Source organism: Acipenser ruthenus, chromosome 6, assembly GCF_902713425.1.
Source record: "Acipenser ruthenus chromosome 6, fAciRut3.2 maternal haplotype, whole genome shotgun sequence".
Lineage (NCBI taxonomy): Eukaryota > Metazoa > Chordata > Actinopteri > Acipenseriformes > Acipenseridae > Acipenser > Acipenser ruthenus.
The window spans coordinates 21986354-22011055 of NC_081194.1; the positions used below are offsets into that span (position 1 = coordinate 21986354).

Below are 24702 nucleotides of genomic sequence, written 5' to 3' on the forward strand. Positions count from 1 at the left end.
AAGGTACTTTACCTAGATTGCTCCAGTAAAAACCCAACTGTATAAATGGGTAATTATATGTAAAAAAAAATATATAATTGTAACAATTGTAAGTCGGTCTGGATAAGGGCGTCTGCTAAGAAATTAATAATAATAATAATAATAATAATAATAATAATAATAATAATAATAATAATAATAATAATAATAAAATCAGAGATCGGTTCATTTGAGTGAGTGCAATTATATTATGTAGTGCATTAAAAAGGAAGTGGGAAGTGCTCGAATTATGGGACAAAAAGTAGGGGGGCCCTAAAATGTGAGCCCGAGTTGACTGTTAGCCCAGCTAATCAGTTTTCCTCTCAGAATTCACAAGCATACACGAACTCCAGTATCCCAATATATAAAAAAAATGGCCGCAAAAATATATTGAAATACATTGTAAAAATATATAATTGTATATATTTAAATTTTAGATATACATTGACATATATATTAAAATATATCCCAACATATAGTATGACATATAAGAGAACATATTTCAAAGTATGCTTCCATATACTTTGAAATATGTTGGTAATATATGTCCAAAATATATTTAAATATATATATAAAATGTCCATAAAATTAAATATATTTGAACATATTTCAAAGTATGCTTACATATACTTTGAAATATACAACAGTTTATATTTTTACAATATTTTGATTTATATTGTAATATTTTCTAACATATTGTAACATTTCAGTTACCGTTCTACCCAGAAGTGATGACAGATTCAACAGCATTAAATTAACCAAGTTTTATTCATCCAACCCATACAGCAGCAGAGCATAACACAGATCAGGGCCTTTCACACGTAGCGGGGAAGAGACGGGGGGGGGGTCACACCAAATGACTCACACACACTATACAGTAACACATCACACTTACCCCAGACAGAACAGGATGGTGGTACACACAAGGGGAAACAATAACACAAGGGTTAACGTCCGAAAAAGGAAACAGAACAGTCCACTTGTCTTTCAGAGCCGAAAGAAAGTACAATCGCTCTGTCCCAGCATGCCCCGCTCCGGCGATATTCTAATTAGGTCCCTGATTCCTTGTATTGTCATTTATAAAGCTATTTTGTGTCAAGACAATAATGACTTGTGTGTGATAATATAAAGTGTTAAACTTCTTCAGGAAAGGATAAATACAAATTAATAATAAATCAAAACTGCAATATATGAGTGTTCCTTTCCTATATTAGTAAAATATAATGTCTGGCAAGAAATTAAATTTAGACCCAGGATAACATTTTAAGAATTGTTTAAATGCACTAAAGAAAATGTGTAGGTTACAGAAACAGTGTGGGCATGCCATGGCATGCAAAGTAGCCTTTTTTTAATGCATTGCAATATATTTTGATGAAATCCAAAATATATTTTAGAATTCTGCCATCTATAAAATATATCTTCTATTCTTGTAGGAATGTACTGCAATATATTTTAAATTGTTCTGAAATATTTGAGAATATATTTAAAAATATATTGCACTATAAAGCATATCATTAGGAAAGAGATGACAATGTATTGCCATGTATTTTAAATTATATATTTTTTATTGCTTTGACATATACTGCAATATATTATTTTTCCATATGGTGTGTAAATCGCAATATTCCAGGACACACAAGAAGGTTATTGGTAGGAAGTGTTTATTTATGCTTGGGCTTTTTAGTTTTTTTTTTAAGGAAATAAAAAGAGTCAACACATAACATAAAATATTTCGCTTTATTAAATTGAAGAAAAACAGATATTATACTTTAAATGTCATGCATTTTCCTATTAGGTGGTTAAATAACTATAACCCCCCCCAGGGCGAGTGTGTCATGCTGAACAGTTTCCAAATGTTGGCAAGTTTGTCTTGTACTGTTAATGTAGCAGGGCTTGAAACTTAGAACATCCTTTCTTAGTTATATTATTGAATGGATGAAGTGTGTGGAACATATAATAATTTGCTTTTAGATTATTAATGTTGAACTTAATATGTTTCATGTTGTCTTTCTTTGAAAGTACATACAGTTAGATGTAACTTGTGCACTACATGCTGTTTTTTTATACAGGGGTTACAGACACGTACACCAGCAGCTGTTTGGACCTTTCAGCCCTAAACCCCATCCAGTACACTCCAGATGGTTGCACTCTTTTTTGCACCTTTGCTTTATAGAATTGCAGCGGTTACATACATGAAGTTATGAGGTATACTGTTCCACTTGCTTTAGCCAGAAATGTACAATGCCCTGTTTGATAGATTTGTATTCACATGGTGTAATAAAAATGCTGCAAGTCTTTCAGCAAGTTTTTATAGAAAAACAAAATTGGCTTTCAGATTGACAGATGTATATTGCCTGCAGATCAAAAGCTGTATTAAGTTCAGTCCAAGATAGACATAACTGAGATTTCTAGGAAACAGTCTTTTTCCTAACGTTACATAGTTTTAAAACTTTACAACTGATCACATATTTTATGTTTATATAGAATTCAAGCTAGCTCATAAAGTATAAAAATGCCCTATCGAGTAAATGTAGTATAGTCAAGTGGGCCATAGTGCCAGTGATAAAGACAATTAATCAGCACCAGTGCAGCTGTTTCCTGACATTTCTGTAAAAAGTTGTGGAAAATTTAATGAAGGCTAGCTCAGTAATGGTTTCAAGCTTGGCCAGTGGAAAATATGACAATCTTTCCATAGTCAATTAAGACCAACATGATTTTTTTTTTGTTTAATGCTTTCTATATGGGGAAGTGATATGTAGCTTCTAGTGCTACAGGAAACATGTAAACAACAGCAGCTGTGAAGTTGATGGGTAGAAAAAAGCACAGTAAAAATGTTGTATGGTTCACAGTTGCAAGGTTTAAGCACTTTACAGTTTTCATGCTTTACAACTTTGCAGTGCAAAAGACATTTCATGCATGGTAGCATGGGGTGGGGAACGGTGGGGATGGAGAAGGTTTTAATAAGGGAGTCCTTATTTTTGCAATTCTGTTTGTCAGAAGTGCTCCACCCTGAATTTCATGCTGGGTTGGCACATCTAAGTGACCCAGGAGTCCAACCTAGGAACTGGCTGCGAATCCCTTCCTCCATGTCTTGAAGAATATTTTGGGGGCTTTTTTCCCCCCTTGTCCTAATAAATCCTCACCAAACACTGTTAAGGTAAAACAAATCTACACAATTGATACAACAAAAAATGTATCTTCTCGTCCATCATCCATGCAGACTGCAGCTAAGTCCTTTTAATACCAGTTCTGTGACTTGTCAGCCAAGAGAATTAATAGTTTACTGTGGAGCCTAAGAAAAGGGGTAGGGTCAATCCAAACCGTTGGTAAGCACATATTGTAACTGGAAAATACAAGTGAAAGTGGAAAGATATTGATCTGCCACTTGTCATTTTCCACTCTGAAGCTCAAAAACAGATCTGTGATGAGCCAGGCATTTTACAGCTGTAGAATTCAAGTAGCTTTTAAAGGGCTTTAAGTTGTTACCAATCTGTATTAACCTGATGTGACAAGGCTAAGAAAGTATTTTGAGCTACCTTAGAGCAGCAAACACAGGGCCATGATACAGGGACATTTTTCAGATGCAATATTATGTCAGAATGTAGCAGTAAGGTAACCATACATGCACTTTTCAAGACTGCTGGCTTTTTCAGTACCCTGTACACAAGAGGGTGTTTCAGCCACTGTCACAAGCACCTGCATTACAAGTGTACAATAATAGCTACATTTAAAAGGTTGTGGTTGCAGAGCAGGCATCCAGCAGAGGCTAAAAGTATCTACCCTCCTCCCCCAGTAGTAACCTCCTCTACAAAAAATACAAATGTAAGCTTTTCAAAACATATTTGATCAAAATTGTGTAAGCCTCAACCCTGGACCATATGCTCGTGCCACACTAAAGCTGACATCTACTCACTCACTCACTCTCTCACACACATACACATAAACCTGTGGACACAGGCACCTACCCACACACCTACCCACACTTGTATGCCTACACAGACAAATCGGTGTTCACAATTGAATAGTCTTGTAACCACAAGTTAATACAAATACTTATCAGCTTATTTAGTTCCTAAATTTATTGTTAGACATATTAGGCAGTTTCTGGAGAAATCACTGCTTTTATATGAGGCCTTCATTTGAATTGTGAGCTTAATATTTTAAGGCTAGTTGGTTGAAGCAACTCAGTAACAACTGACATGTTTCCCAATTTCTACTGTGCCAATTTATTAGCAGTGCTTCTTGTATTTTCATGCAGTTTTTTGCTAGAAGTGTGTATATATATATATATATATAAACAGTAATATTGCTTGAACTGGAAGTCAAATGACCCTGTTACATGAGGCATTTACTACTCTTTGTAATGCTTTTATCTCAGTGATTTAGCATTCTAAGGGGCTCACTCTCAACCAGTTTGGCTGATACATCCAGAAAATGTGCATAGCCTTATATCAACATGAAACTGTATGAATAATAGTTAAGGGCATATTAATAGTTGACAGGGTCCAAATATTGTGATATGTTATTTAGGAAAATCTATATAACAGGAAATTAATCAGAATATATATATTTTTTTAATTAACATAAAAATGTTTCAGTTAAGGAATGACCCAAATTTTTTTTCCCAGCAAATACACCTTTGCTACTTTGTGCAGCACATAAACCTTAGAACAACTGTTGTCATTTATACAATTTTAGGTCACTGTTTTATACAGAACAGCGTAACAGGTTTCTCACTCCCCACATTTTAACAGTGACAATTGTTGATTTCATTCTTAGCCCTAGATATACCCAGAACCAAAATGGCAGTTCCAAATCGCACAGTTTACATTTTCATTATTTTATTTAACAATGTAAATAAGGCTTTTAAGGGTTAACCCCACTCTGCTATTAGTGTGTGAAATGCACACCCATATGTGTATTTCAAGGGCATTTCTCATCATATAATTTATGTATATATGCATACAGTACTATACAGTACTGCATAGAAACACCTATTTATTATGAATATCCTGTATAATATTTTCTGTGTTTAAGTAAATCACTGGTCTTTAAAAAACACTTAGATGGTTGAGATACTTATAAGCAGTTTATGTTTGTGTCCAGTATAATAAGTACAGTATAGTGGTGTAGTGGTAAATAAAGTAAAGTAAATGCCCGTTTGATGGTTGAACAGACAGATTGTTATTGTCCCTCAGCCAACCAGAGCCCCCACATACAGTTATTTCCCCTCTCAGGTGCACTTCACGTGTGAACAGTCACAGACCCGACGGTGCGCTTCACTGAACAGTTCTTTGAACGTCCTTTCGCGGGCTAGAATGAAGGCTTCTAGCACCTCCCTGCAGGTCCAATGTGCCTAACAACAGAACATTAACAGAACATAAACAACCAATCACAGAACACTCTCTCTCTCACACACACACACACACACACACACACACACACAAATAGAACATGCAGTCCAGTGGCCACGCCCCCCTGCTCGCTAACTGAGTGCTCAGCTGTCAGTGTCGCGCACAGCAACACAACACACGCTCACCATTAAAATATCTTGTCTAACCCAGGATTTGCACCTCACAGGAAAGCAGAAATGAGTAAACTCTGTATACCTTATATGAGAAGTGGGTAAATGCTATATTGCCCAAATTAAAAGTGGATAAACGCTGTTTACCTGTGTATACCCTCGACTACACCACTGGTACAGTATGTGTATGTGCGATATTTTGTTTTGGCAGTTTTAGCTACATTTTAGCTAAAAGTTTTACCACATGTTATCTGTTCACGGTAAAATATTGTAAACCTGTCCATCATTACTGAGCTGATCATGTAAATCTTTAATCCCTGAATTAGGTAATAGTATTATTTTTGTTTAAAAAAACCCCCAAAAAAACAAAAAAAAAAACCAGCACATGGTTTGGCCTTTAATACAACAATGAGGATGTGTGTCAGTCTATAGGACAAGTGATGTCTGTGACAAAGCACTTCCCACGTCTAAATATATCATCACTGTGAAACATACAGGGGGAGAGGCCTACAGCTTTTGTACCTAACCATTCATATTTAATTGTGTTGAAAAAGAAGCCACAGAACACATCTCACACACGTTAAAGTGGATGAATGGTGGTGGTGGTGTGTGTGTGGGGGGGGGTGTTCTTTTCTTTGACTGTGTTGGTTGGAGTGGAACTATGGAAACCAAACGAGCCTGTCAGAATGGACATTCTGTTGATATGATTTTATTATCTTATATAATTCGTCTGAGTCATACAGATCTCTGCATTTCCACTAGCTGCAGTATGTGATTGCTCTCGTTATAAGAATGTCATCCATTTCAAACAGATTTTTACTCTTGCAGGTCCTTCCTTTTGGGCTCTGTTCAAAGCCTTCGTGTGAATTACAGAGCAGGTGTTGTAAGGATGCATCACAACATTTTTGACTGTTTTAACCGAAAGCATCTTGACTTAACATGAGCAATAGCATTGCATAATTAACTAACCGAATGCCAAAATGGCTGATCTTTTTTTTACACCGTGACCTATACTGTGATTTATATGATATTATGTAACTTTTTAATATAAAAAGCAAAGACTTTCAGGGCTTTCAGGTTTTTGTTTTTACACATCAATGCGTAACACTGAAAATGGTGCTGGATATTACTTAAACCTGATAGCCATATAGTTTGTCTTGTGTACATGAGATTGTAAATGTCAATGTAAAAGTACATTCAATATTCTTGTTACTATAATTTGCAGTAGCCTTAATGTCAGGATTGGCATGAGATAGCTTAGGAAGCTACAGTAAAGAGACTGAATTATTCTACACACTAGTACCGCATTTACTGAATAAAATAACCAACTATCCTGATACAGTAGCTGACAAGACTACTGTATGACTGACAGGGCTGTTCTTTTTAAGGAGTGGTTGTTGCCATGGCTGGCACCAAAGCTGGCTGAATTATTTATGACTAAGGCTACGATTTTGTCACGGAGGTCACGGAAATCGTGTAAATTGTGAATTTGAAATAAAGTCTGTGAAATCTTGGAAATGGATGTAAAAACACTTAATTAGGCGATTCCTTTATTTCCTTAAAAAACTGCAGTATGTCATGCACTGAACATACAAATCTGCGAGTATCTGTAAATTGTTTGGTTATGTACACGCAGCATTTACGTGTAGCTGTGTAGGTCAGCGAATGAGAGAGAAGCAAGCATGTACATCGATGACAGCTGAAATGAAAAAAAAAGTGAGTGAGCTGTTTCTGTAAAGACAGAAGAACAAATGCATCGGCTTACAGAGGCTTTCTTTACAACATGCTGTTTGTTTCAGAATTGTGGAATACTCTATTAAAGCCTTATCATACAGTACTTCTGTTGCAGCTAAAAGGTGTGCAGCTTCACTATTTGCTGTACGGGATGCATCGCGTCGCAGCCCTTTTGACTGCTTAAAGTGGTAGCAGCTGTTATTCATAATTCAAATACAGACTTCGCAAAATTGGATACATTTAAATTGCATTGAAGTAGATGTGCTGAGTTTGTACCTCTATAAAAGAGGATTAAAAAAAAATCAGAAATGTCGTGGATCCTCAAAACCCTGGTTTTGGAACTAGAGTGTTAAGGGCAGCTTCTCAGTCGACCTTTACAATACAAGCCTAGAGGTGAGTTTCTCCCTCAGTTGTTTAGCCCTAGCTACTTGTTACTGGGGTTCCTTATGGTAACACACAAGGCAGCCTCAGCTTAGCCTTGTAGCATTCCAGTCATTATGCAATATTGCCCTTACAACGGCTTTGGTAGACTTCAAGGTCACTACGTCCATGATTGCAGCTGGCTTGAAGGAAAAATAACATTGAGGCCTGTGACCGCAATGCTTTTGTGCCCTCAGCGGTGGGCCATGACTGCGTCACAGGCTCTACAAGCAGCTTTGATATATCTTATTCAAGTTTGGGGTCTTTTGAAGGTAAATATCCAAACAGTAATGGTTACATTTCTATTTCAGAGAACCAGGGTTATGATAATAACCTAACGTTCTTCTTTGAAACCTGTTAATTATACAACATATTTTGCCACTTTAAGTAGTTTTTGACCAGCTAAACTGACAACACACCGTAGCTGAGTGGGACGAGGATACTGGTATCCTTAGCTTTGATATCTCCGCCCTGACGGTATTTTGTGAAATGGAGCAAGTATTCAGAACTGTCAGTATTGACAGTATTCAATATTCATGTCTAGACTGTATCCACCCTATCTGGAAATTAAACTCCCAGAATTATAATCCAAACTTCACTGCTAACTTTTTTGCTACAGGATAGACATGGTAGCAATGTTTTGTGCCTCATTAGTTAACCATTGAACATTTTCCATTTACCTATAAATAGTTATAAACCTTAGCTACAACTTAGGTTTTTGTGCTGTTCAGCAAATAACTTGTTGAGTGAAGGATAGGTGATTACAATAGAAGTAAACAAGGAAAGTTAATGTTTCAGGAGCTATAAATATCAGTGGTACTTCTGCCTCTATTTTTAGTCCTAAGCTTTGCCTACCAGACATCATGTTATTTCCTTGTTTCAGCCAAGGCACAGGAGATTTTATCAATTGTGTAATCATAGAAGCTAGTAAATCTTGTCAGGTGTCATTTGCCATACAATAAAAATTGATCAAATGTGCCAGTAAGAACAAAGCAAAAGAAACCATGTGGTCTCTTAATAGTTTGCCCTTTTCAGCGGCAGAGTGCCATTTGACATTCATTATTATTATTATTATTATTATTATTATTATTATTATTATTATTATTATTATTATTATTATTATTATTATTTATTTTTTAGCAGACGCCCTTATCCAGGGCGACTTACAATCGTAAGCAAATACATTTCAAGTGTTGCAATACAAGTAATACAATAAGAGCAAGAAATACAATAACTTTTGTTCAAGTGTGACAAACCACAATTCAATAATACAGCAGATAATAGTGATAGTTACATCAGGATATGATTAAATAGTGACAGTTACATCAGGATATGATTAAATACAAAATACTACAGGTTAAACACTTGGCAGATTACAGTATTCTGAAGTACAGGATTAAATGCAGTAAAATAGGGGGCAGATAATAGCAAAATAAAGCACATTTAAATGAAGAGTGATAGTGTCCCAGGATACAAACAGAGGAGTTCTACAGGTGCTGTTTGAAGAGCTGAGTCTTAAGGAGGCGCCGGAATGTGATCAGGGACTGGGCAGTCCTGACATCTGTAGGAAGGTCATTCCACCACTGTGGAGCAAGGGTGGAGAAGGAGCGGGCTCTGGAGGCAGGGGAGCGTAGCGGAGGTAGAGCAGTGCAGGCGGAGCGGAGAGGTCAAGTGGGGGTGTAGGGAGAGATGAGGGTCTGGAGGTAGCTGGGTGCAGTCTGGTCAAGGCATCTGTAGGCTAGTACAAGAGTCTTGAACTGGATGCGAGCGGTGATCGGGAGCCAGTGGTGCGAGCGGAGTAGTGGAGTAGCGTGGGCGAAGCGAGGCAGAGAGAACACCAGGCGGGCAGCAGAGTTCTGGATGAGCTGGAGCGGACGGGTGGTGGACGCAGGGAAGCCAGCCAGGAGGGAGTTGCAGTAGTCTAGTAGTCACGTCATACTTGCTGTTTTTGACAGCCTATTTTTACACCTTTTGTGTCTTTTGAGGAGCTGAGTGGGCATGTTGCCTATCATGGATTCACATCTTAGACTGCATTTTGAGATTAGAACAATCAACACTCTTTACAGTACTGCTAAAAGGTAAAACGTGTAGAATACTTGGACACATTTTTTTGTCCTCAGACCAGAATTCTTATACACATGTAGTCTTAAGCCCGCCGCACTCAGCCCAACTCAAGTCGTCCCGACTCATCTCATCTGAGTATGCACAGATTCTGCGATCAGTTGTGCTCAGTTTTGGTTTGACGTCACAATTGAGTTTTTCCTGACTGGGTGTCGCACACTGCTAAGACTGAATTAGACTGACCACAACTAGATCCTGGTGATTACTATGTATGCAGATTTAATTAATACTGCCCTGTACACATTTTTTGTATTAACTTAGCCCTCATTATGCATGGCATCGTATGCTGATTAGACGGTGGAGACAGCGCCGCGAGGCAACCAAAAGAAAGTGCTTAGCCTATTAATCAATTGACCATTTACACCGTGCAAACGTTTCAGGCAGTGTTTGACTTTTTGTATAGTTTGTCTACTACACTTTAGCCTGTGGTAAATAAAATCCAACCTGTTGATTTTTTTATTTGACTTTGGCATTTTTTTCTCAGCGTGTGGATCTAGGGGCTTGTGATTTGTGATCTATTGGAGATCGACACACCGGTTACTTCTGTTTTAGCGCAGTAAGAAAATATAGACTGCCAGTAGATTGATAATAAAAAGGTAAATTGATAATTTACCTTTGATTAGTTTTTCTTAAAATAATACATATATTATGGTTTATGTTTAACAAGTGTTATCCACAGGTTCTAATTAAGATTGTAATTGCTGTTATGTTGAATGAAGCAAACAGTATGTGCCTTGCATCGTGGATACCTTCTTGAGTGGAGAAGATGTACCATGAAGGATTCAATCTTGCTCTGAATACAGCAGTGTAGTACATACAAATTTTAGGTTTATAAGATGTACTGTATTGCTACATAACCCCTTTTTTCTCCTAGATATAACTCCTTTTCAGAAAAAACAGCTTTCTAAGTTTGAATAACAGTAAAGTGTCATCCGAATAAGTGTAAAATTCACAATGTTATTTGCTTGCTTTCTAATAAAATAAAGCAAAAATTTGTACAGTGCCCCATAGCTTTGTTGGGACTGGCAAACAGAACTACTGTAAAGTCTACATACTTGATTGTTTTTGTTAAATACAATACATCAGAATAATGATATAATTTTGTGTTTTCCCTTGTAAGTGAAGTTTAAGAGCCAAGAATGAACTACAGTAGCACAACATTCATCTTCTATGAAATACAGTCCCAATAATAAGTAAGCTATGCTTTTATTATGAAATAACAATACAGTATGTTACATTAGAAATCGTAATTAAATGCATAGTGATGGCAACTGTAGAAACTGAATTTCCACAAAAGTCCATTTAAGTATTACTGTAATGGCTGTATCATTTTGTTAAATTACATTTTATGTAATGTATTTTTTTTTTTCAGAGTGCTTGCTGAACCCAAGGAGGTGAAAACCCTTCAAGAAAGAGATTGTCTGATCTTAAGAAGCTGATTATTTAAGATTGTTTTCAAAGCAGCGGATGTCAACAACACAACAAAAGGAATAAGCTTTAAACAACAAGCTTTCGTTATGTAATGCTTTGTAGTGACTAATATCTGTTTGATTTAAAGTACCAGCAATGAGAAGAACTGAGTAAAGTTTACAGAGGGATTTGAAGCACAGAAACGACAGGGTTAAAATAATACAGAAGAACTTCTGGGCAACCACAAGGAAAGAAAAAAATGGGAATGGAAGTATCAGGAGTTTAAAAGCCACAACAGTGGGCACACTCAACGTGTCTGCTGACTTCAGAGCAACCTAACTTCTTACCTTTGATAATTTCTACAAAAAATAATATGGAGCCGATCGAATCTGCTACAGGTCAAAAAAGTACCAAGGAGCCAAGAGAAAAGAATCAGTTGCAGAGAAAATGGGGCTCAGAACCCTCGGCAGGTACAAAAAGAAGCACTTTTGCAGATCCGGGGAAGAGGCACTCACACTGTGATGCAGTGCAAAGCAGCAGTCCTGGGTCAGCACAAAAGTATGTTTCTGGGAAGCTGCAAATATCGACCGCAGTGGGCCAGCATCCTCAGGAAAAGCAGTATCCACAGCATTTCCCAAGCACTTACTCCTACCAGCTCCCTCATTCTTTTTCACAGCAGTCTATACCACAGAGATTCCTCCAGAATGCAAAACCACAGCCCAACCTGGAAGCACATGCTTGGCAGTTTCCTAACCAGTTACAGTCTGTTGCCTCAGAAGACTTGTTTTCCATGCATGCTCGTAGCCACGGGGGAGTCTTCCCACAAAGGAAATCTCATAGTTTACCTGCTGCTTATAACCAGTATTCCCAGTCAGGGATGGAGCAACCAGAAGAAATACACAAGAAAGAGCAAAAACCTAAGAAACCTGGCAAATATATCTGTCACTATTGTGGAAGGGCTTGCGCCAAACCTAGTGTACTGAAAAAGCATATTAGGTCACACACTGGTGAACGCCCCTACCCCTGTGTTCCATGTGGGTTTTCTTTTAAAACAAAGAGCAACTTGTATAAGCATAGAAAATCTCATGCCCATGCCATTAAAGCAGGGCTAGTTCCTTACTCAGATCTCGTATCTGCTCGTTCTGATATGGAACAAGCCTCCTCTTTTGGAGAAGCAGAGGTACATTCAGATGGTGAGCAAAGCACGGACACCGAGGAAGAGACAGCTTTAAGTGCTGAAAGCAGCCCTGCACCCCACATTTCTTTTAAAGTGGATAAAAGCACAATGGAAAAGAGCGATGAACTAATCTATGTGGATATGGCTGAAGAATTGGCAGTGGCCACAATGAAAGTGCCTATTCTGATAGTCCCAAAAAGTGGAATTCAGCCAGTCAGCGAATGTTCACAATTCCTTGAAATAGAGGCATCTCAAAACCCTGTTCTTGTTTGCAGAGATGAATCTCACACCATTAAACAAAGACTTGCGATGAGACTCAGTGAGAAGAGAGGACATGATTCAGAGCAATCTTTAAACCTCTTGAGTCCTCACAGTAAAGGCAGTACAGATTCGGGCTACTTTTCCCGTTCAGAAAGTGCAGAGCAGCAAATCAGTCCACCGAATACGAATGCTAAGTCCTATGAAGAAATTATGTTTGGGAAATATTACAAACTGAATCCCAGGACTGCAGTGACAGTAGTGATGGCAGTTGAAGGCCAAGACACAAATGTAATGGACATAAAAGAAAAGTCTGGTGATGCTACTTCTAAATTTGGGATAACCAAGATAATTAAGGATCACATATCCCAGCTTATCACAGACAATGAAACAGTGGTTGATCCCAGTAAACAGAGTACCATCAAACTCAAACCATTTTCAAGGGGAGAGAGTTCAGAATCGCAGATGCTAACAGGTCTTGATGCTAAACAGTATCCCGCAGGCTCTTGCCAAAGTAAACTTTTAGAACCCCCCTCTGATGCTGGGTCACTTGTAAGAAGCAATTCAATGCCAACACCCACAGCATCAAATCTTAATGTCCCACAAGGACTAAGAGGAAGTCACTCATTTGATGAAAGAATAGCCTCTGATGATGTCTTTTATCCTGGTACGGCAGGCTTGTCACACCGAAGCATGCTGAGAAGACAAGCTGCTTTTGAACTGTCTTCAGCACATGAGGGTCACTCAGAATCTGAAAATTATGTTAACATCTCCAAAAATACTGTTCCACCCTCTGGAAGAGTGAAACTGGGTGAAATCAACCGAGTTGTGTCAGATAATAAAGTACAGATAGGGGAGAGGAGCATGTTTGAATGTGAACTATGTGGGGCAAGTTACAGAAGATGGGAGGAATTAGAAACTCATAGACTACTTCCATGCCCAGAAATGCATGGCAAATATCGTGCTTTTGGCCTTAATTTGGGAGCAGAGTCTTGTTCTGAAATTTTCACCCAGACCCAAATAATGCAACACAAACAGGCCACAGAAACTGCAACAAGAAAGCGAAGAAAGGAAAAGAGTGTTGGGGATGACGAAGACCTCCCTGGCCAATATAGCAGTGATCATGGGACCTCCGTAGAGATGCTGGTGTCAACAGGGGATTATGACTCAAAACCTGTAAACCTGGAAGCTACAAGGGCTTCACCCTGTGTAAAAGCTCACAATTTTAGTGTACACAGTCAATCAGACAGTTTTGAAACTGGTGGCACTCTTCTGACTTCTGGCATCATGACACCTGAAGATGTGGTGCTTGTTCCAGTCTCTGAAAAGGAAGCCAGTAATAGAAAAAATGTTGGTAATGTCATTTCTGTCATCCAACACACAAACTCATTAAGCAGGCCTAGCTCTTTTGAAAAGTCTGAATCAATTGAGCATGTGTCTTACCAGCAGGATAAATCTCTCACACAGCATCCAAACCTCTCACGTGACCAGTCAGATTCAGAAAACATAGAGGAAGTGCACAGCCCAGAGACTGCTCAGCAAGAAAGCATGGAACAGCAGCAAAGTGATGGGACATCATCCACACAGCCTCAGAGCCACCAGCAATATCATATGCCACCAAGGCTGGTACGACAACCCAACATTCAAGTGCCTGAAATTCGAGTGACAGAGGAGCCTGACAAACCAGAGAAAGAGCCTGTGATTCAGATTAAAGAACCAGAGAAACCAGTAGAGGAGTTTCAGTGGCCTCAAAGAAGTGAAACCCTTTCCCAGCTTCCGGCAGAGAAACTGCCTCCGAAAAAGAAGCGCCTGCGTCTGGCTGATATGGATCATTCCTCAGGGGAATCTAGCTTTGAATCCAACTGCACCAGCCTTTCCAGGAGCCCTAGCCAAGAAAGTAATCTGTCTCACAGTTCTAGCTTCTCAATGTCATTTGACAGGGAAGAAAACATTAAGTCGGTTTCCCCAACCAAACAGGATGAGTTTGGAAAACAATCTGAGTTCTTAACTGTGCCAGGCAGTGCACATTCCCTTGCTATTCCTAGTCAGCACCAGCAAAGGGAGATGCGTCGCTCATCTTCAGAGCAAGCGCCTTGTCCACTGCCCACAGAAGTCCCAGAAGTGCGCAGCAAGTCTTTTGACTATGGATATCTTTCAGCTGCATCCACGCCAGGTGATTCCTATACTTGCTGTTCTGTGAGAGAGAGGAGGAGGGGTTTCCTGGTGCGACAGGCATCTTTAAGTGTATATCCTGAAGGTGCTGTGCAAGATCAAGCCATAGATCAGAACATAAAGCAAGAACATGCTGAGCAGTTACAAGGTGGACATCATTCACTACATAGTGCTTGGCACGGCTCACTTTCGCCAGGGCTTCACTATGGGCCTGCAGAAGATTCAGCAATATCTAAGCGAGGAATGCCACCAAACCCTGGTCTACATCACGCAATACAGCTTAGCATGAGTGAAGAAACTCAACAGGAGGGACACTCGCTAATCTATAAAACTACTTACCTTCCCAGTCAACATCCGACAGAGAATGACCAGCAGGCACAAGAAGTGATGCAATACCCTCCATTTCACAACTTGCCTCCATTTCCTGCTTCACCTCTTCAACAAGCTTTTTTCTGGCAATCACAGAGGTTCATACAACAGCACCTAGCCCTCCAAACTCAACAGCTGCAGAAATTACATATCAGGCTCCCAAATCTTCAACCACTGCCCCAAAAATCACATTCTCCTCACCAGCTGCAACAGATTCAAGAACAAGTGGATACAAAAGCCCTTGACAGCGTAAGTGATAACAAATACCAATATATTTCTCGAGCATCTCAACAACATCTGGCATACTCAACAAGTTCAGCTTTGTTGCAGCAAGTACAGCCAATCTTTGCCACTCAGAATGCAGGCCCCCAACCCTCGCTCCCAGGGATGTTAGTTCCTGTAAGAATCCAGACCCAAGTGCCATCTTATGGTAGTGTCATGTACACAAATGTTTCACAGATTCTGGTCACCCATGCCCAGAGCACTAGCTCCAAAGTGGTGATTTGTAAGGTTAGTGATAATGCTTCCCAAGGGACCTTTTCAAACAATAGTGCAATGCAAGGGATAGGACTTAATTTATCTCAAATATTGGGTCATCCTGAAGGACTGCTTAGATATCCACTGTGGAAAGTTCCCCAACCACTTCCAGGTAGATTAGATTCAGGAATTCCTCTTTGTTTGACCTCTGGAAGCATCTCAACTACAGATGCTTCTTCCAACATCGGAGGAAGCAAGCGCATGCTGTCACCAGCAAGCAGTTTAGAACTCTTCGTGGAAACTAAGCAGCAGAAACGTGTCAAGGAGGAAAAGATGTATGGACAGATTGTGGAGGAACTAAGTGCAGTGGAGCTCAACAATTCAAATGTGACAAAAAATAATTCCAAGTCTCAAAAACCTGGGCTTGTAAGGCACAAAGGTACAGTTGAATTTAAGGAAGGAATATGTTCTCCATCTGCCGTGGATTTTATTTTATCCACAACACCTTCACTTAAGTCTGTTTCCCACCTCAAAGAAAGCATGACTATAGACAGTTTAAGTCCACCACAGCAAATACCAACCAACATACCTGATGGGAGAGAGTCACCAGAAGAGCTAGATGTTGATGAAGCCATACCAGAGATCAGTTCAAGTCCACAGTCTTTTTCTTCAATGAGTGATATCCAGGAGGACACCCAGCTAAAACAGAAAAGCAAGATCCCAGTTAATATGCTGATGCAGCTGGCTGCTAATCGAGGTGGGGCAGTTGGAAGTACACTTTTGCTGACAGATGTTGCTGATGCCCAGCAGTTATTTCAGTTTCCCAGTCTTCGCACAAACACAAGTGTTAGCTGGTGTTTTCTGAATTATACCAAACCAAACCATGCCCAGACCACTCCTATATCTTCTGTTTATGCTTCTTGGTCCATCAGTTCTTATAATCCGAATCCACCAAATTTGAGCACCAAGGCTAGCTTAGCCCTTTTAAGGTCCAAGCAACGACAGAATACAGAAAATTACACTATGGCTGCATTGTACAAAGCAGGGACTGGCAAACTGGTATCCTCAATCACCTGGAAACAGAAGTTTGATCAGGTAAGATTTTTTTTCTGTGCTCCCTATGTTAATACAGTAATATACAATATGTGTGTGTGTGTATGTGTGTGAAGGAGAGAGAAAAAGGCGAAGCTTGTTACTATCAGAATAAAGACTGATGCCCTGCACTGTATCATATTAAAGCATAATAAAGAAGCAGGTGGCTACTTTACGCTATATGAGGGCAGCTGTATCCTGAGTCAGCTGCAAGTAGATAGCTGTATTCTGATTGATATGGTTAAAAACTGAACTGATGTTAGTGAGTATAACAATTTTTATTGAAGGTAATTCTGCATGCAATACTGCATCTTAAAGAGGGCTGCTATTTTTCTATTGTTGTGGGCTTTTGAGTAAGTGGATGCGAAGTGATTTATCAAAACAGAAGATTGAACCTGTGATAGTAGAACCACAAGTTAAATGTACTTATTTCAGGGCCATTAATACAGATGAGTTGTATATTTGATCAATTTTGATGGTCAAGAAACTCAAAATGAATTTTAGGGCAAGTTGTGAAACTGCTGTGTTGTGGAATATACACTACTGAGCAGTTGGCACATATTTTATCAAAAAATCCAGTATATATGTATACTGGCAACAGATACAAACTTTTGTAGAGCAAATTACATTTAGTATAGTGAAAGACAAAATAGTTCATTAATTTGATTTTACAGGTGAAGCCAGAGCTTGCACAGTTGGAAGTGAACAAATTTGAAAAGAAAGTGAAAGGAAGTGGGACACGGGAAAGAGAAAAGGGAGAATATCCTGGTGAGAAGGACGTATCAACAAAGCAAAGCGAGCCTACACGGATAAAAATCTTTGAAGGAGGGTAGGTGATGATTTTCTTTACTACTGTTTACATTAAAGAACAGATGTTACATGTACTGTTAAGTATAAAAGGTGAGAGGTGATTAAGTTGCTTAAATAACCTCATATACTGATTATTTTAAAGGGATACCATCTACATTATGTCTTAATTAATATCCTATTATGTATGTTTTGTGTATTCTTTATTACATAAAACACATTTCGTATGATAACATATCATTTCTATGGTCTAGCGGTTCTCAATCTATGGTCCGTGGACCACCAGGTGGTCTGTGGAAAGGTTACATAATTACGGAAAGGAAGCGGCAGCATAGTTTATAGATCCTATTGCAAACCCAAAAATGTGAGACCTTAAAACAGTTACAGAAGCAGGAAGAATATGCATACATGGAGAATATCTCCAAGTTAAAAAAATGTTTAAACTCTCCGTCTTGTAGAGTTTGAGTGTCTAAAATGTACGTGCACTCAACACAGCAGCTTGTAAAAAGTGATAACACATGACCATGACAGAGAGTGCGTTGTGTTGCATTAACAAACGTTTTTTAAAAAAATTATATATATATATATATATATATATATATATATATATATATATATATATATATATATATATATATATATATATATATATATATATCCATCCCTCTGCTTTGGAGAAAAAATAGTCCCTCAAACAAGGTTCTATTTGTTATAAACATTAAACTGGAGGTTTTCAACGTTTCCATTTATTGTAATTAATGAAAATTAATGAAGCCTCCGTGCTGGTCTCAATGCCAATCATATATTTTTGTTGATAATGAAAAGATACCAAAAAGGAGACAAAGACAAAGTTCACTATCCATGCATTACTACCGCTGACCTGGAGAAGCCAATACAAAAATACATTATTGGCATTTTTACATGCTTGGTCACTAACACTCAGGCTATCATTACGGTTTATGTCAGCACTGTTTACGGAGCGATTGAGACCAGCACGGAGGCTAACATAACAAATCAGGGTTCTCCTCAGGCCCTTTCAGCCTGCCAGAAACAAAAAAAAGGTTGCAAAGGATCAGGGAGTAAATGGAGCAGTGTAGCCCCTGTATGAATTAGGGTGAATTATTATTCATTATTCAGTTTCTTATTATCATTTAAATTATTTGTCTTATTATAGATTTGTTTTATTTTTTTTTCAACAGAGGTTTTGCTTCTTGTGATTCTAGCCTCTTGTCTATTATCATGCCTCTGAAAAGATCAACGGTGACAAAAGGAATGTCACTCATTTTTTAAAACCTTAACAATGTGTATTTTTTTTGAGAGTTTAATATGTTGTATATTGATAATTTATTAATTTGTTAAAAATAAGTTTTGTACTATTTAACTGCACAGTAAAAAATCCTCAACAGCCAATCAGTGTGCAGCATTCAAACATTCCGTTTTATAAAGATTATAGCTGGAGATTCGAAGCTCTGACTGTGCTGGTACCTCATGGGTGTAACTTCACAGATTATGAATTCACATAAATCATTTTTTGATGTAATTATCAATTTAAAAATAAAAAATCATTTTTTTTCTTGGTAAATTTGCGTTAATGAAAAGTAAACTAGAACCGTTCTTTAAAACTCCAATCAAAATAACTGCTCACAGAAACAGGCCCACCCATCGCAGCTTAGTCATGTGAGGTCTGACACAGAAAATAAAAGCACATGAGGATGAACAGGGGGGTTAGAAATGACCACTCGGGGAGTGCAGCAGCAATAATAATAATAATAATAATAATAATAATAATAATAATAATAATAATACCAGTTCCTTGTAAAGGATAGCTTTATAAAATTAGATGCTAATGAGTAACTGTTCAAGTGTACTTCCCATAGTATCCTATTAGCTGTCAAAATATTCTTAACTCAGAATGTCAGTAATTTACTATTGTTACTGAGGATTTCTGTGGAAAATGTTATGAATATCCTTGATAACTTTACTTTTTATTACAATTAAAGTGATTGTGCATTTTAATTAACTGCCTGATACATAAAATCATTAACTCTACAGCCTGTCTGAAATGTTGAATAAAAAATGGTCAAGTCTTTAAAAGCAGGATACAGGACTTGGAACATTGCCTTAGTTACATAATTACTGTCAAATACTGTCTGCAAATGTAGGCAATTTAAAAATCAAAGCTGGAAGGCAGCCAGTTCTTCAGTTTTAAGTCCTGCTGATAGTCTGTTATGTGAAAAAAATAAAAGCACAGCACTGAAATGAAATGAACTGGAATGATGTTTCTTATGCAATGTAATGGATGGAATATGACTTCTGCTGTTGATATGGCAACTCTGTCAGTACACAGCGTATTCCCCCAAAGTCCATTCATTTTATATGCTTTTATTTGACCATTTGTTATGGAGCCACAACATCAAATCAGGCTTATAATGTCTGTCTCTCATCCCTCTTAGCTCTGTCATTTACATTTTACAATTCATGTATTGTAGTCTGTTCAGTAAGCTTTTTATAATGTTAACAGGCATGCACAATTGGATACATTACCTAAAAGAACGAAGCCTTACAATTACTATATATTTTCATAGTTAAAAAAAAATAAAGATAAAAAACATAGGGTTGATTTTACTCCAAAGTGTAAATTATTCAAAAAACAAAACAAAAAAACAAAATTGAAATATAAATATCCTAACTTACTTGTACTCTCTTACATTAATACAGTCCCAGTTGTGTTTATTTATTTATACAGCTATGGCCAAAAGTTTTGCATCACCTAGTTTTGCATCACCTAATTTTAGTATTGAGACATCATTAAAACAATAATATATGAACATAATCTAGATATTTTATTTAACATCATGAAATCAAAGACATTACAAAATGATATTGCAGAAGTCTACTGGAAGCCATAATAGTAGTACAGTATTTCATGTTAAATTAGAAAATGTCACAAGTATATGGAAAACTACAAAGCGGTATGTAATTATGAGTTATTTATCTTCGGACTAAAAATCTTTGAAAATCCTCCCTGTGTTTTGTAACTTTCTGATACTTACTGAAGGTTAAATAACAGTGCAATTAGACAGCAGTACTAAAATTCTGCATTCTTTACAGGTACAAATCCAATGAGGACTATATTTATGTCAGGGGACGAGGCAGAGGAAAGTACATTTGTGAAGAGTGTGGAATTCGCTGCAAAAAACCTAGCATGCTGAAAAAACATATCCGCACACATACCGACGTACGACCTTATGTATGCAAATTCTGTAATTTTGCTTTCAAAACAAAAGGTAAGCTTTTAATATAATTAATTTAGTTGTTTAACAATATGCTGAAATGTGCTTTTATTTGTTAACAACTTTTAGTTAATGATACATTGGGCTCTTTAAATACTATATGCAGTAAATACTATATTTTAAATGATGGAGCTTTTTGTATTACATCGTTGATGTTGTAGTCTTTTATATGACACATCAAATGACCCACTTAATGCAACGTTTTTGTATACAATAGCGAGCGAGTTGCACTTACAGAAAAATATGCGTGTTGAAAGTGTTTATTAAAAAAAATGTTAATTTAAAAATAATTCCAGAAGTTCAAAACTGTGTGTGACCAATACATTTATATTTATATTGATAAAAACATACTTTGTGTCGATTTTCTTTTTCTTTAATTCATGAGTTTACTGCATTTATGTGTGAGGGGTGCATATGCACCCCATTCCGCCTTGTGATCTAAAATGTCGCTGATGAGCGGTTAATACACAACAATCATAATGGTAGCTGATCTAATTCAGACAGGTATTAATACAATCTCAATAGGCTGTATACAGATTTTAACACATTGATTTGTCAGACACCTTTATTTAACTTTTTAATAGAAAACTAGTTAGAGACAAAAATGTGCAGGATTTTGTAACAGACTGTATCAGACTGAAATTGTATTACACATTCGATACAATCATTTTTTGAATAATACAGTCAGCGTCACTTTATTGGGATGGCTCAGGAGAAGAAACACTATCCTGAATATGCAGCTGTCCCAATTAAAACGAGAGACATTTGAGACAATCTTAGTCACACCTTTTTGTTTCTAAATGAAAAGAAAAATAACACACTATGATTAAATGCTAAATACATAATTTAAAATGCGAGTCAATTGTTTTTTTTTTATTCCTAAACAAAATGAATCACAGTTTTTTATTTCTACATGAAATGAAAAATAATGAAATCACATCTTATCACAAGGCGAGTCAGCTGTGATGTTGACACTCCAACTTTCTTTGCAACAGCAGCCTGAAAAACCACAGGAGACTCCTTCTTCTTCAAGAGCTGGTTTACTCAATTTACGCAAGTCACAGGGTACTCACATGCTCACTGAACTGTACTTCACAAACCTGTCTTGATCTGAAAAGTGATCGGCATTCATCATTTGAAAATGCTGTATCCCAATTAAACAAAGTAACGTCCCAATTAAACAACATAAATAGCATTGGGGAGTACTGTCTCCCAGAGTTGTATCCCATTTAAGCAGAAATCATGAATATCAGTATCCCGATTAGGCGGCACCGACTGTATAGTTATTGGAAATATTGCACAACACATCAATTAATGATAAATAAATCATAAAATTTAGTTTGACTGCTGCTCATTCTTTCTCACTGTATACAGAATTCTTGTATCCTTCACTTTCAGTAAAAGGTTTAAACCAAAAAAAAACAAAAAACAGCCATTTAGGATTTCGCCACTTTCTTTTTAGGCTTTGAAAGATGCGTAGAAATAGCCATAAAAATGTTATGCTAATCAGATGACAGATATGTGCATTTTGCTTCCTGTTTGCTGTTACAGCAAGTTATTTTTAAATGCAGCAATTTTCTTTCTTTGTAACATTGTGTGTCTACCAGGAATTAGCAGTTTGGCCTTTTTCAATTGTCAGATTTAGAAGCTCATTAATTACAACCACATTCATCATTAGCAGACTAGAATAGGTTTGCAGGGCAGCGTTGTTTTCATGTGTTAATCAATCACATTAAAAAATAATTAATGAGTCATTACAGGCTTATTTTTGTTGAAAAATATACTTTAATGTATTGCTGGAATTAAATACAGTACTAATACTTTTTAGACCTTTGTATTTCAGTAGTCTAATTATGTCTCTCTGGTTTCAGGAAACCTGACCAAACATATGAAGTCTAAGGCACATATGAAAAAATGTCTTGAGCTGGGTGTATCTGTGACATCTGGGGATGATGTGGAAACAGATGAAGCTGGTATGAATCAGTTATTGGGTGTACTGTACATAATAACCAAAGTGTGATAAATACTGCACTGTGCAAACTGCAGTTGTGTGGTTTCTGCGGGAGAATTAGCATAATGAAAAACAGAAATGTCATGGTTTGCCTGGTTTAGATAACATTATAAAATTAGAAATGTATGATAGAGATTTTCAGGATTGCAGGGCTTTTTAATCCATAATGTATGGCTAATCTTCTAGTGTGAAAAAAACATACAAAAACTATAAGATGACAACAGCATTTTGATGATATTCAGTTACAAAATCAGGTTTTATTTGTAGAATTCTTCTACTGCAAGGTTATGCAAAACTAAACATTAGTAATCATGTTGCTTTTCTGTTAAATTGATTTGGGGGGGGCAGGTGGGGGGGGGGGGGTTGTGGGGGTAATATATGTGAGTTTTAGATCAACATCCATATGCATTCACACTTAGAGTTCAAAAATATATTTTCCTCCTTTGGGTTAACCAGTCAATGATATATCGCATGTATTTTCCCCTGGTTTAGCAGTAATTCAGTTCAAAATAATAAGCAGGCATTTTCCTCAAGATGGAAAATTTTACAAAATTTAAAAAAAATACAACCTTTTTTTCAGATAATACTGATGATGCCCAAAAAGAATCTGATATGGTAGAAAAGTCTGAGGTTCTCGCAGAGCACCAATTCTCTGATGCCTATGACTCGGAAGGAGCTGAAGAAGAGGGAGATGAAATCGATGACGACGATGATGAGGATGACGAATACGATGGAGATTCAACGCCTAAGACAAGGTCTAGAAGTACAAGCCCACAGCCGTGCAGATTCTCCTCTCTGCCTGTAACAGCTGCAGCCGCCTCACAGAAAACACAAGAGATTTTGGGGCCACCCAGCAATCCTTCCCTCATAAGCTACCTAGTTACCCTTCCTAGTATTCAAGTCACACAGTTAATGGCACCAAGTGATAAGGGTGGAGATGCACAGGTGACAGAATACCAGAGGCTTTTCCAGGGTGCTTTTAGTGAGCCCTACAAGCACAGGTTAGATGTGCCCAGTTCAATGGATGAGGGCTACATGCTGTCTCCAGAACACAGCTCATCTTCTAGAGACCTGTCACCCTCTAGGCTGTCGTCACCTGGCTGTGATTCTTCACTGCATAGAGAAACTTCACCCACGTCAAGGCGGTATTTGTCACCAAGAAGGGATGTATCACCTCATGGACACTTGTCACCACGACGAGATGCTTCCCCCTTGAGGCACCTTTCACCAAAAAGGGAAGTATCTTTCAGGAGGGAGTTGTCTCCAAGGAGAGACCTCTCCCCGAGAAGACATTTGTCACCATTTTCCTTGGGAAGGCCAATGTCCCCGGGGAAGGAAGTGTCCAGCAGGCGGGAACTGTCTCCTAGGAGTAGACATAGAGCCATAATAAGAGCAGCATCACCAAGGAGGGGCTCCCACCACCACAACACCTCCTGGTCACTGGGGCAGTACTTACAGTCTGAATTGGCCCCATTGGGGCAAAGAAACAGAACACAGTCAGAGATGGACACGGTAAGCGTTTTGTCACATTAAACATGCACTGTATTTAAATACACTACTGCAGCTATTTTTGCCTTGCTAGTATTCCTGGTATAGGTGGTATTCACTAGAAGTCCAATTTGTATCCAGTGCCTTGGTCCAACCAGGTCCCCAATGTTTCTGGAACAAAGTTAGGTACTGTTCAATTGAAAAGGTTAGGACATGATTGGAACAAAATCATGGACTGCAATTGATTTGTACCACTGGTTACAGTAGATAATCCTGCAACACAAAAAATATGTTGTTGCTTATCTTTCAACATGCATTTTAAAATTGATAG

The 24702-nt window shown here is 37.8% G+C and overlaps 1 protein-coding gene across 4 annotated transcripts in view; it reads left to right on the plus strand.

Moving 5' to 3' along the window:
- LOC117410911 (transcription factor HIVEP2-like) overlaps window positions 1-24702 on the plus strand; it is a 67133-nt gene that overhangs the window by 38124 nt on the left and 4307 nt on the right. For 3 of the 4 annotated variants that reach the window (XM_034017857.3, XM_034017858.3, XM_034017860.3), the window contains 5 exons: window positions 11190-16775; window positions 17447-17601; window positions 20691-20866; window positions 22744-22845; window positions 23464-24395. In XM_034017857.3, coding sequence (XP_033873748.3) covers window positions 11601-16775; window positions 17447-17601; window positions 20691-20866; window positions 22744-22845; window positions 23464-24395 — 6540 coding nt within the window. In that variant the 5' untranslated portion in view covers window positions 11190-11600. Of the gene's footprint in view, window positions 1-9333; window positions 11011-11189; window positions 16776-17446; window positions 17602-20690; window positions 20867-22743; window positions 22846-23463; window positions 24396-24702 lie in introns of those variants that run through there. The other variant, XM_059025230.1, reaches the window with a different exon arrangement.